Here is a 14,380-nt window from a genome sequence, read left to right on the forward strand (position 1 = left end):
TGTGCTATATCTATACCATGGATCTTGTTATACTGTGAGAGCCCGGGGTGCTCCTATTAGGAGGTAATAGTCAAACATGGTTCTCCTTTGCTGAGGGGGCCAATAGATCCCGTTGCTCGCAGTATGGGAGTACATAGATTTGGCAGATATGGCAGGCTGGGAGGGGGCTGTACAGATTTTTATCAGGACTCCTTCTCTCTTTCATTGATGCTCCTCCTATCCTTTCTATGGTATCTTCTCCTCTTTTCTATGGACGCTGCTCCTCTCCTTTCTATTATGCTCCTTTTTTCTTGTCTGTTGATGTCTCTCCTCTTTTTCCAATGTAGACTCTTCTCCTCTATTCTGTAGAGGATCCTCCTCTCTATTCCGTAGAACTCCTCCTCTATTCTGTAGAACGCCTCCTTTCTATACTGTAGAGGCTCCTCCTCTCTATTCTGTAGAAGCTCCTCCTCTCTAATCTGTAGAAGCTCCTCCTCTATTCTGTAGAAGCTCCTCCTCTTTTCTGTAGAAGCTCCTCCTCTATTCTGTAGAACTCCTCCTCTCTATTCTGTAGAACTCCTCCTTTATTCTGTAAAACTCCTCCTCTGTTCTGTAGAACTCCTCCACTATTATGTAGAACTCCTCTTCTCTATTATGTAGAACTCCTCTTCTCTATTATGTATAACTCCTCTATTCTGTAGAACTCCTCCTCTCTATTCTGTAGAGGGCTCCTCCTCTATTCTGTAAAACTCCTCCTTTATTCTGTAGAACTCCTCCTCTGTTCTGTAGAACTCCTCCACTATTATGTAGAACTCCTCTTCTCTATTATGTATAACTCCTCTATTCTGTAGAACTTCTCCTCTATTATGTAGAGGGCTCCTCCTCTATTCTATAGAACTCCTCCTATATATTCTGCAGAACTCCTCCTCTCTATTCTGTAGAAGCCCCTCCTCTATTCTGTAGAAGCTCCTCCTCTTTTCTGTAGAAGCTCCTCCTCTTTTCTGTAGAAGCTCCTCCTCTCTATACTGTAGAGGCTCCTCCTCTATTCTGCAGAACTCCTCCTCTCTATTCTGTAGAACTCCTCCTCTCTATTCTGTAGAGGGCTCCTCCTCTATTCTGTAAAACTCCTCCTTTATTCTGTAGAACTCCTCCACTATTATGTAGAACTCCTCCTCTGTATTATGTATAACTCCTCTATTCTCTAGAACTCCTCCTCTATTATGTAGAGGCTCCTCCTCTACTTTCTATGGAGGCTCTTTTTCTACAGTACTTTCTATGGAGACTATTCCTCTATTCTTTTTCTATGGTTGTTCTTCCTCTCTTTTGCATAGAGGCCCCTCCTCTCTATTCTATGGATGTTCCTCCTCCTTTTAATTGAGGCTCCTCCTCTCTATTCTGTGGATGCTCTTCCTCTTTTCTATTCTATTGTTGCCCCTCCTCCTTTTCATTAAAGCTCCTTCTCTCTATTCTATTGATGCTCCTCCTCCTTTTCATTGAGGCTCCACCTCTCTATTCTATTAATGCTCCTCCTCCTTTTCATTGAGGCTCCACCTCTCTATTCTATTGAGGCTCCACCTCTCTATTCTATTGCTGTTCCACCTCCTTTTCATTGAGGCTCCTCCTCCTTTCCATTAGTACTCCTACTTTCTTTTACTATTAAAGAGTTAAAAAATACCAGCCTGCCACCAGGGGGCGCCATATTGATCCTTGTTTTCTGAGTCTGTAATAATTTCCTGAGCGTTAGATCCTTTGATTAAAACAAGATCTAAAACCGGTAAAGACGAGAACTTCATTATCGAGATCAATAACATGAGGTTTATGTTTTCCTTAATTAAAGCTCCTCCAGTTGATGTGATAATAAATTACACCGCGCTAGAAAACCTTTGCCGTATCCAACCATGAGAGGCGCCGACGTTTAATTGGCTTCTTTGAAATTTTTTCTATATTCTCCTGATAACTGTTGACTTGATATTACGATAGTCGTTTTATGATGTTTTATAAATTCTGCTTTATCGCTTTGCAAGATTTCAGTCAATTTAATGTCAGCTTTTCATATTTTTGGGATTTTTTTTTATTATTTTTCATGTAACTTTTAAAAACACCCCCACGACCAACTCCAACTCTTTGCATCCTTTAATAGCCATCGCTCCACTGATTCTGACGCAGTTGGAATTTTTTCTCTAGCCCGCACCGTTCCCGAACAATCATTTCTGTTAGTTTCAACACCCAGTATGCTAATTAGTTTACCTACTGTCAAGTGGGCGGGAGTACATAGTTTGGGACCACCTACCTGACATTAGATGCTGAAACTAAAAGGAATGATTGCTCGGGAACGGTGAGGGCTAGAGAAAAAAATCCAACTGCGCCGGAATCAGTAAAGCAGCACCTATTAAAGGAGAGAAAGAGTTGGAGTTGGTGGTGATGAGGTAATTGTTATCTTATCTTTTTTCTTTAGCTATTTTACATACATGATTGTAGCCGGACTTAGTGCTCTGGGCGGAGGCTGCAACACAGAATCCGTCTGATATTACAGTGGTAAAGTCACAATGAAAACAACAGATCCCAATGTGTCCTATTATAGCCAGTGGGGCTCTTTGGGATCGGTTGTTGCCTGTCAGTAGGCAAATCCATTTAGTCGGTTCTGCTATTCCTACAATGGAGGACAAAAAGGACCAAAACTGCAGATGCGAACAGAGTCTGATAAAATACGCTCATGATTTCTGCTCTTTTTTATGTAGATTGTGAGCCCCATATAGGGATCACAATGTACATTTTCTTTTCCTATCAGTATGTTTATGGGAGAAAATCCACTCAAACACGAGGAGAACATACAAACTCCTTGCAGATGTTGTTCCTGGCGGGATTCGAACCCAGGACTCCAGCGCTGCGAGGCTGCAGTGCTAACCACTGAGCCACCGTGTTGTCCTGCCAATGCTCCTTGGGGCACACCTGAGGATGTAATGTCCACATGACTCCCACATTCAACCACAAAACTCGCAAAAATGTTCTTCTTTCCATTCATTTCAATGTTTAGAGCCGCAACGTATAAACCAACCGTATGACACACAGAACAATATAGGACCCCCTGCGGTATAGAGAGAAATATACAGAAGGTACATTTTTATTTGCTTTTGTTTCCGAAGATTGACTACTAGAGATGAGCGAGTAGTGTTCGCTCGAGTAGGTGTTCGAAGTTTAATGTTCGATGCAGAACCAGCGTTGATTGGCAGAATGCTATACATTCTGGGTGGAATTCACTCTTCCTAGGCATCCGGCCTAGGCAGAGCCGACTGCGCATGCGCGGGCTAGCACACGCATACACGCGCATGCGCAGTTGGCTCTGCCTAGGCCGGATGCCTAGGAAGAGTGAATTCCACCTGGAAGATGCCTCGGGGACGCTGCGCCGGGAGAAGACTTCAAGGGGAATCCAGCCCGACCGTCACTCGTGGACTTGGTAAGTATGATTTTATCGAATGTTGCCTACCCCTGAAACGAGCATTTCCCCCCCATAGACTATAATAGGGTTTGAAATCCGTTTGAACAGTCGAACAGTGTGCGGCTGTTCGAATCGGATTTCGAACCTCGGACACTTTAGTGTTGACTATTGACTACCAGTATGTTTTTACCTCCAGATTTTTAGGTTTTGCAGTACTTTGGATATTACATCCCGCTCCTCTGGGTTATGTTCTTTGGGATTTTATTTGCTGTTTGTGTAGTTAAATCATGCGTAGTGTTGCTATAGTAACAAACTAAGGATTCTGTCATATTATCTGGATATCAGTGCGGTATACTGGAAACTATGGGTGGATGGCCAGGCAGTATTCTGCAGCCTGTGGCAGAACTACAACTCCCAGCATTCCCAGGGACATGCTGGGACAGAGAGCTCGGTACTGGTTGGATCACTGGGAGTTTATGGGGCTTATTTATCCACATCGATCTTGCATCATCAGATTTTGCTGACCTCATCATAAATTCTGCGCATGCGCTGGGGTTCATGCGCCTGAAAAGAGATCAACTCCGACTCGTTTCTGGTGTAGATTTCGGCATCATATAAGCTAGAAAACTGAATGATAGGGGCCAATGGCTGCACCCCCACCTTGCCCCCTTTGAGGAAACTTAAAGGGGTTGTGTCACCAGAATCCCATATATCATCCAACAGATAGATAGGTTAGGGTCACCTGAATCAAATGGTGTCTTCCCCTTGTGAATAGCTGTCTCAGTTGCAAAGATATATCTGATTTTGGCAGTGTACTCTTTGGAGCAATGAGGGTGTGGCTGGTTACCTTTTTGGAGCAATAGCACCGCCCTCATTGCTTCAAAAGGCATCTGTCAAAACATTTGCGTAAAAATACTATGAATTTTTTTCACCTCGGGGTTTTGCCTCTGAAGTTACTCTCCTAATTTGCATTGGAAGAGAAGACAAATATAAAGCAGTGACCGGTTCAGACTACACAGGGGAGGGTTGTAGTCTGTAACCAGAGAGACACCCAAATGTGTAGAAATAGTAGAAAAGGGGGTGTTTTATTTTATTTTAGAGGAATTTGGGCAATAAATACAATGGCTGTAAAGATGGAATTGTTATCATAAGAGTATGTCCAGACTGTAAGCACAGACTATAGTATAATAATACATAATACTACAACACTATACACACACCTATATCTGCAATACTACATAATACTACAATACTACACACACCTATATCTGCAATACTACATAATACTACAATACTATACACACCTAGATCTGCAATACTACATAATACTACAATACTATACACACACCTATACCTGCCATACTCATACCTCCCAACTTTTGAAGAACCGAAAGAGGGACAAAATGTGCGGCGCAAATTAGCCCCACCCACTTTTGTGTTGACTCCGCCCACTCGTTAATTTTTCATGTGCCCGCACACAGTATAATCCTCCTACAGTCACCCGTAAATTATATGTCCCCCCTCTATCTCTCCCCCAGTTTCATATACACCCTTCATCTACCCCCAGTTTCATGTCCCTCTTCCATCTCTGCCCCCAGATTCATGTCCCTCCATCTCTGCCCCCAGATTCATGTCCTCTCCATCTCTGCCCCTAGATTCATGTCCCACATCTCTGCCCCCAGATTCATGTCCCTCCATCTCTGCCCCCAGATTCATGTCCTCTCCATCTCTGCCCCCAGATTCATGTCCCCCATCTCTGCCCCCAGATTCATGTCCCCACATCTCTGCCCCCAGATTCATGTCCCACATCTCTGCCCCCAGATTCCTGTCTCACATCTCTGCCCCCAGATTCATGTCCCCCCATCTCTGCCCCCAGATTCATGTCCCCCATCTCTGCCCCCAGATTCATGTCCCTCCATCTCTGCCCCCAGATTCATGTCCTCTCCATCTCTGCCCCCAGATTCATGTCCCCACATCTCTGCCCCCAGATTCATGTCCCTCCACCTCTGCCCCCAGATTCATGTCCCCCATCTCTGCCCCCAGATTCATGTCCCCCATCTCTGCCCCCAGATTCATGTCCCCCATCTCTGCCCTCAGATTCATGTCCTCTCCATCTCTGCCCCCAGATTCATGTCCCCCATCTCTGCCCCCAGTTTCATGTCCACTCCATCTCTGCCCCCAGATTCATGTCCCCTCCATCTCTGCCCCCCAGATTCATGTCCCACATCTCTGCCCCCAGATTCATGTCCCTCCATCTCTGCCCCCAGATTCATGTCCCCATCTCTGCCCGCAGATTCATGTCCTCTCCATCTCTGCCCCCAGTGTCATGCCGTCCTCTCCATCTCTGCCTCCAGTGTCATGCCGTCCTCTCCTTCATCTGCCCCCAGATTCACGTTCCACCTCCACATTAAACTTACCTTCTCCTCCGCTCCCTCGCCGCTCTCTGCCCGCCTCTCTCGCTGACACATGCGGCTGAAGGAAGGAGCTGACACAGGTCAGCTCCTCGCTTCGCCGCTGCCCGCCTCTCTCCCTGACACATGCGGCTGAAGCTGCTCGCGTGCTCGCTTCGCCGCTGCGTCTCTCTCTCACTGACACATGCGGCTGAAGGAAGGAGCTGACACAGGTCAGCTCCTCGCTTCTCCGCTGCCCGCCTCTCTCCCTGACACATGCGGCTGAAGCTGCTCGCGTGCTCGCTTCGCCGCTGCGTCTCTCTCTCGCTGACACATGCGGCTGAAGCGAGGAGCTGACCTGTGTCAGCTCCTCGCTTCGCTGCTGCCGCCGGCTCCTGGCTTGTACATCGCGTCTACAAGCCAGGAGCCGGCGGCAGCAGCGAAGCGAGGAGCTGACACAGGTCAGCTCCTCGCTTCAGCCGCATGTGTCAGCGAGAGAGAGACGCAGCGGTGAAGCGAGCACGTGAGCAGCTTCAGCCGCATGTGTCAGGGAGAGAGGCGGGCAGCGGCGAAGCGAGGAGCTGACCTGTGTCAGCTCCTTGCTTCAGCCGTGTATGTGTTCAACTCAGATCTGCGTCCTCTGGACATACCTCCCTCCAACCGGGACCGCGGGACATGTCACCCAAATCGTGACTGTCCCACGGAAATCGGGACGGTTGGGAGGTATGCATACTACATAATACTACAATACTACACACACCTATACCTGCAATACTACATAATACTACAATACTATACACACCTATACCTGCCATACTACATAGTACTACAATACTATACACACACCTATACCTGCAATACTACATAATACTACAATACTATACACACACCTATACCTGCAATACTACATAATACTACAATACTATACACACCTATACCTGCAATAATACATAATACTACAATACTATACACACACCTATACCTGCAATACTACATAATACTACAATACTATACACACCTATACCTGCAATAATACATAATACTACAATACTATACACACACCTATACCTGCAATTATGCCAAAAATATTTTTTGTAATCAGATCGGATGAGGCCTGTACTGTGTATAAATATAGATATCAACTTAAGAACAATTTCTTCTGCTTTTGCCCATTATGATATAGGTTGCCGTCACTTTAAGTGGTCGTGTTTATTTCAGACTTTAACTAACCGGATACATTTTTCTGTATTTTAGGCCAGTCCTGCACCAATCATTGTGAATACCGATACGCTGGACACAATCCCTTACGTCAGTTACACCCCATTCCATGAAAACGCGGTAAGTCACTCTATTTACTTAAGTCACATGATCCTTATACCTTATGGCAGTGGTTCTGTACCTTGTTTGAGGGACCGAACCCACCAGTTTCATCTGCACATTCACCGAACCCTTCTTTAGTGATACATCATATATGATTTTTTTCTAAATTCAAGACATAGGTATGTGTTTTCTACTGGTACACAAAATGACCCGTGCATAGGGCCTAGGGTTCGATCCAACCACTTCCTTATGGTAATAAAATATTTCATTAAAGCAAAAACACAAGAAGAAGGTATATCTTACAACCTGCCAAAGGCTGAAGTACTCAAAAATATCAGTAGAACCGCACAATGATACCAGATAGTACCGCTATATGTATGACAGCACCAATACAGCCATAAATAAATATTAGAATACATCAATTAAAATACATGAAACATAGAGCACACAACATACAGACTGACCAAAACTTATACATATAACAGAAGTATAATACTTGTTATATTCTTGTACATAGGGGCAGTATTATAGTAGTTATATTCTTGTACATAGGAGCAGTATTATAGTAGTTATATCCTTGTACATAGGAGTAGTATTATCGTAGTTATATTCTTGTACATAGGAGCAGTATTATAGTAGTTATATTCTTGTACATAGGAGGCAGTATTATAGTAGTTATATTCTTGTACATAGGAGTAGTATTATAGTAGTTATATTCTTGTACATAGGAGTAGTATTATCGTAGTTATATTCTTGTACATAGGAGTAGTATTATAGTAGTTATATTCTTGTACATAGGAGCAGTATTATAGTAGTTATATCCTTGTACATAGGAGCAGTATTATAGTAGTTATATTCTTGTACATAGGAGTAGTATTATAGTAGTTATATTCTTGTACATAGGAGTAGTATTATAGTAGTTATATTCTTGTACATAGGAGTAGTATTATAGTAGTTATATTCTTGTACATAGGAGTAGTATTATAGTACTTATATTCTTGTACATAGGAGGTAGTATTATAGTACTTATATTCTTGTACATAGGAGGTAGTATTATAGTAGTTATATTCTTGTACATAGGAGCAGTATTATAGTAGTTATATTCTTGTACATAGGAGGTAGTATTATAGTAGTTATATTCTTGTACATAGGAGGTAGTATTATAGTAGTTATATTCTTGTACATAGGAGCAGTATTATAGTAGTTATATTCTTGTACATAGGAGCAGTATTATAGTAGTTATATTCTTGTACATAGGGGGCAGTATTATAGTAGTTATATTCTTGTATATAGGAGTAGTATTATAGTAGTTATATTCTTGTACATAGGAGCAGTATTATAGTAGTTATATTCTTGTACATAGGAGCAGTATTATAGTAGTTATATTCTTGTACATAGGAGCAGTATTATAGTAGTTATATTCTTGTACATAGGAGTAGTATTATAGTAGTTATATTCTTGTACATAGGAGTAGTATTATAGTAGTTATATTCTTGTACATAGGAGTAGTATTATAGTAGTTATATTCTTGTACATAGGAGCAGTATTATAGTAGTTATATTCTTGTACATAGGAGTAGTATTATAGTAGTTATATTCTTGTACATAGGAGGTAGTATTATAGTAGTTACAGTCCTATGAAAAAGTTTGGGCACCCCTATTAATCTTAATCATTTTTAGTTCTAAATATTTTGGTGTTTGCAGCAGCCATTTCAGTTTGATATATCTAATAACTGATGGACACAGTACAATAAACCTCATTTCAATCCTGAAATATTACTAACAGAAAATGCGCAATATGCATTAAACCAAAATTTGACCGGTGCAAAAATATGGGCACCTCAACAGAAAAGTGACATTAATATTTAGTAGATCCTCCTTTTGCAAAGATAACAGCCTCTAGTCGCTTCCTGTAGCTTTTAATCAGTTCCTGGATCCTGGATAAAGGTATTTTGGACAAATAATTCAAGTTCAGTTAAGTTTGATGGTCGCCGAGCATGGACAGCCCGCTTCAAATGATCTGAAAACAAAGATTGTTCAACATAGTTGTTCAGGGGAAGGATACAAAAAGTTGTCTCAGAGATTTAACCTGTCAGTTTCCACTGTGAGGAATATAGTAAGGAAATGGAAGACCACAGGGACAGTTCTTGTTAAGCCCAGAAGTGGCAGGCCAAGAAAAATATCAGAAAGGCAGAGAAGAAGAATGGTGAGAACAGTCAAGGACAATCCACAGACCACCTCCAAAGAGCTGCAGCATCATCTTGCTGCAGATGGTGTCACTGTGCATCGGTCAACAATACAGCGCACTTTGCACAAATAGAAGCTGTATGGGAGAGTGATGAGAAAGAAGCCGTTTCTGCACGTACGCCACAAATAAAGTTGCCTGAGGTATGCAAAAGCACATTTGGAGAAGCCAACTTCATTTTGGAAACAAAGATTGAGTTGTTTGGTTATAAAAAAAGGCGTTATGCATGGCGTCCAAAAAGAAACAGCATTCCAAGAAAAACACATGCTACCCACTGTAAAATTTGGTGGAGGTTCCATCATGCTTTGGGGCTGTGTGGCCAATGCCGGCATCGGGAATCTTGTTAAAGTTGAGGGTCGCATGGATTCCACTCAGTATCAGCAGATTCTTGAGAATAATGTTCAAGAATCAGTAACGAAGTTGAAGTTACGCCGGGGATGGATATTTCAGCAAGACAATGATCCAAAACACCGCTCCAAATCGACTCAGGCATTCATGCAGAGGAACAATTACAATGTTCTGGAATGGCCATCCCAGTCCCCAGACCTGAATATCATTGAACATCTGTGGGATGATTTGAAGCGGGCTGTCCATGCTCGGCGACCATCTAACTTAACTGAACTTGAATTGTTTGTCCAAAATACCTTTATCCAGGATCCAGGAACTGATTAAAAGCTACAGGAAGCGACTAGAGGCTGTTATCTTTGCAAAAGGAGGATCTACTAAATATTAATGTCACTTTTCTGTTGAGGTGCCCATACTTTTGCACCGGTCAAATTTTGGTTTAATGCATATTGCACATTTTCTGTTAGTACAATAAACCTCATTTCAATCCTGAAATATTACTGTGTCCATCAGTTATTAGATATATCAAACTGAAATGGATGTTGCAAACACCAAAATATTTAGAACTAAAAATGATTAAGATTAATAGGGGTGCCCAAACTTTTTCATAGGACTGTATATCCTTGTACATAGGAGCAGTATTATAGTAGTTATATTCTTGTACATAGGAGTAGTATTATAGTAGTTATATTCTTGTACATAGGAGTAGTATTATAGTAGTTATATTCTTGTACATAGGAGTAGTATTATAGTAGTTATATTCTTGTACATAGGAGCAGTATTATAGTAGTTATATTCTTGTACATAGGAGCAGTATTATAGTAGTTATATTCTTGTACATAGCAGCAGTATTATAGTAGTTATATTCTTGTACATAGGAGTAGTATTATAGTAGTTATATTCTTGTACATAGGAGTAGTATTATAGTAGTTATATTCTTGTACATAGGAGGTAGTATTATAGTAGTTATATTCTTGTACATAGGAGGTAGTATTATAGTAGTTATATTCTTGTACATAGGAGCAGTATTATAGTAGTTATATTCTTGTACGTAGCAGCAGTATTATAGTAGTTATATTCTTGTACATAGGAGTAGTATTATAGTAGTTATATTCTTGTACATAGGAGTAGTATTATAGTAGTTATATTCTTGTACATAGGAGGTAGTATTATAGTACTTATATTCTTGTACATAGGAGGTAGTATTATAGTAGTTATATCCTTGTACATAGGAGCAGTATTATAGTAGTTATATTCTTGTACATAGGAGTAGTATTATAGTAGTTATATTCTTGTACATAGGAGGTAGTATTATAGTAGTTATATTCTTGTACATAGGAGCAGTATTATAGTAGTTATATTCTTGTACATAGGAGGTAGTATTATAGTAGTTATATTCTTGTACATAGGAGTAGTATTATAGTAGTTATATTCTTGTACATAGGAGCAGTATTATAGTAGTTATATTCTTGTACATAGGAGTAGTATTATAGTAGTTATATTCTTGTACATAGGAGGTAGTATTATAGTAGTTATATTCTTGTACATAGGAGCAGTATTATAGTAGTTATATTCTTGTACATAGGAGCAGTATTATAGTAGTTATATTCTTGTACATAGCAGCAGTATTATAGTAGTTATATTCTTGTACATAGGAGGTAGTATTATAGTACTTATATTCTTGTACATAGGAGGTAGTATTATAGTAGTTATATCCTTGTACATAGGAGCAGTATTATAGTAGTTATATTCTTGTACATAGGAGTAGTATTATAGTAGTTATATTCTTGCACATAGGAGGTAGTATTATAGTAGTTATATTCTTGTACATAGGAGGTAGTATTATAGTAGTTATATTCTTGTACATAGGAGCAGTATTATAGTAGTTATATTCTTGTACATAGCAGCAGTATTATAGTAGTTATATTCTTGTACATAGGAGTAGTATTATAGTAGTTATATTCTTGTACATAGGAGGTAGTATTATAGTACTTATATTCTTGTACATAGGAGTAGTATTATAGTAGTTATATTCTTGTACATAGGGGGCAGTATTATAGTAGTTATATCCTTGTACATAGGAGTAGTATTATAGTAGTTATATTCTTGTACATAGGACTAGTATTATAGTAGTTATATTCTTGTACATAGGAGCAGTATAATAGTAGTTATATTCTTGTACATAGGAGCAGTATTATAGTAGTAATATCCTTGTACATAGGAGTAGTATTATAGTAGTTATATTCTTGTACATAGGAGCAGTATTATAGTAGTTATATTCTTGTACATAGGAGTAGTATTATAGTAGTTATATTCTTGTACGTAGGACTAGTATTATAGTAGTTATATTCTTGTACATAGGAGCAGTATAATAGTAGTTATATTCTTGTACATAGGAGCAGTATAATAGTAGTTATATCCTTGTACATAGGAGTAGTATTATAGTAGTTATATTCTTGTACATAGGAGCAGTATTATAGTAGTTATATTCTTGTACATAGGAGTAGTATTATAGTAGTTATATTCTTGTACATAGGAGGTAGTATTATAGTAGTTATATCCTTGTACATAGGAGCAGTATTATAGTAGTTATATTCTTGTACATAGGAGTAGTATTATAGTAGTTATATTCTTGTACATAGGAGCAGTATTATAGTAGTTATATTCTTGTACATAGGAGTAGTATTATAGTAGTTATATCCTTGTACATAGGAGGTAGTATTATAGTAGTTATATTCTTGTACATAGGAGGTAGTATTATAGTAGTTATATTCTTGTACATAGGAGGTAGTATTCTAGTAGTTATATCCTTGTACATAGGAGCAGTATTACAGTAGTTATATTCTTGTACATAGGAGTAGTATTATAGTAGTTATATTCTTGTACATAGGGGCAGTATTATAGTACTTATATTCTTGTACATAGGAGGTAGTATTATAGTAGTTATATCCTTGTACATAGGAGCAGTATTATAGTAGTTATATTCTTGTACATAGGAGGTAGTATTATAGTAGTTATATTCTTGTACATAGGAGTAGTATTATAGTAGTTATATTCTTGTACATAGGAGTAGTATTATAGTAGTTATATTCTTGTACATAGGAGTAGTATTATAGTAGTTATATTCTTGTACATAGGAGCAGTATTATAGTAGTTATATTCTTGTACATAGGAGCAGTATTATAGTAGTTATATTCTTGTACATAGCAGCAGTATTATAGTAGTTATATTCTTGTACATAGGAGGTAGTATTATAGTACTTATATTCTTGTACATAGTAGGTAGTATTATAGTAGTTATATCCTTGTACATAGGAGCAGTATTATAGTAGTTATATTCTTGTACATAGGAGTAGTATTATAGTAGTTATATTCTTGTACATAGGAGGTAGTATTATAGTAGTTATATTCTTGTACATAGGAGGTAGTATTATAGTAGTTATATTCTTGTACATAGGAGCAGTATTATAGTAGTTATATTCTTGTACGTAGCAGCAGTATTATAGTAGTTATATTCTTGTACATAGGAGTAGTATTATAGTAGTTATATTCTTGTACATAGGAGTAGTATTATAGTAGTTATATTCTTGTACATAGGAGGTAGTATTATAGTACTTATATTCTTGTACATAGGAGGTAGTATTATAGTAGTTATATCCTTGTACATAGGAGCAGTATTATAGTAGTTATATTCTTGTACATAGGAGTAGTATTATAGTAGTTATATTCTTGTACATAGGAGGTAGTATTATAGTAGTTATATTCTTGTACATAGGAGCAGTATTATAGTAGTTATATTCTTGTACATAGGAGGTAGTATTATAGTAGTTATATTCTTGTACATAGGAGTAGTATTATAGTAGTTATATTCTTGTACATAGGAGCAGTATTATAGTAGTTATATTCTTGTACATAGGAGTAGTATTATAGTAGTTATATTCTTGTACATAGGAGGTAGTATTATAGTAGTTATATTCTTGTACATAGGAGCAGTATTATAGTAGTTATATTCTTGTACATAGGAGCAGTATTATAGTAGTTATATTCTTGTACATAGCAGCAGTATTATAGTAGTTATATTCTTGTACATAGGAGGTAGTATTATAGTACTTATATTCTTGTACATAGGAGGTAGTATTATAGTAGTTATATCCTTGTACATAGGAGCAGTATTATAGTAGTTATATTCTTGTACATAGGAGTAGTATTATAGTAGTTATATTCTTGCACATAGGAGGTAGTATTATAGTAGTTATATTCTTGTACATAGGAGGTAGTATTATAGTAGTTATATTCTTGTACATAGGAGCAGTATTATAGTAGTTATATTCTTGTACATAGCAGCAGTATTATAGTAGTTATATTCTTGTACATAGGAGTAGTATTATAGTAGTTATATTCTTGTACATAGGAGGTAGTATTATAGTACTTATATTCTTGTACATAGGAGGTAGTATTATAGTAGTTATATTCTTGTACATAGGAGGTAGTATTATAGTAGTTATATTCTTGTACATAGGAGGTAGTATTATAGTAGTTATATTCTTGTACATAGGAGCAGTATTATAGTAGTTATATTCTTGTACATAGCAGCAGTATTATAGTAGTTATATTCTTGTACATAGGAGTAGTATTATAGTAGTTATATTCTTGTACATAGGAGGTAG

General features: G+C 38.4%; 1 protein-coding gene across 11 annotated transcripts in view; it reads left to right on the plus strand.

Moving 5' to 3' along the window:
• Window positions 1-14,380, plus strand: part of DLG2 (discs large MAGUK scaffold protein 2) — a 1,022,754-nt gene that overhangs the window by 720,483 nt on the left and 287,891 nt on the right. For all 11 annotated transcript variants that reach the window (XM_075266199.1, XM_075266200.1, XM_075266207.1 and 8 more), the window contains one exon: window positions 7,060-7,143. In XM_075266199.1, coding sequence (XP_075122300.1) covers window positions 7,060-7,143 — 84 coding nt within the window. The remainder of the gene's footprint in view (window positions 1-7,059; window positions 7,144-14,380) is intronic.

The sequence above is a fragment of the Leptodactylus fuscus genome, chromosome 2 (genome assembly GCF_031893055.1).
Source record: "Leptodactylus fuscus isolate aLepFus1 chromosome 2, aLepFus1.hap2, whole genome shotgun sequence".
Lineage (NCBI taxonomy): Eukaryota > Metazoa > Chordata > Amphibia > Anura > Leptodactylidae > Leptodactylus > Leptodactylus fuscus.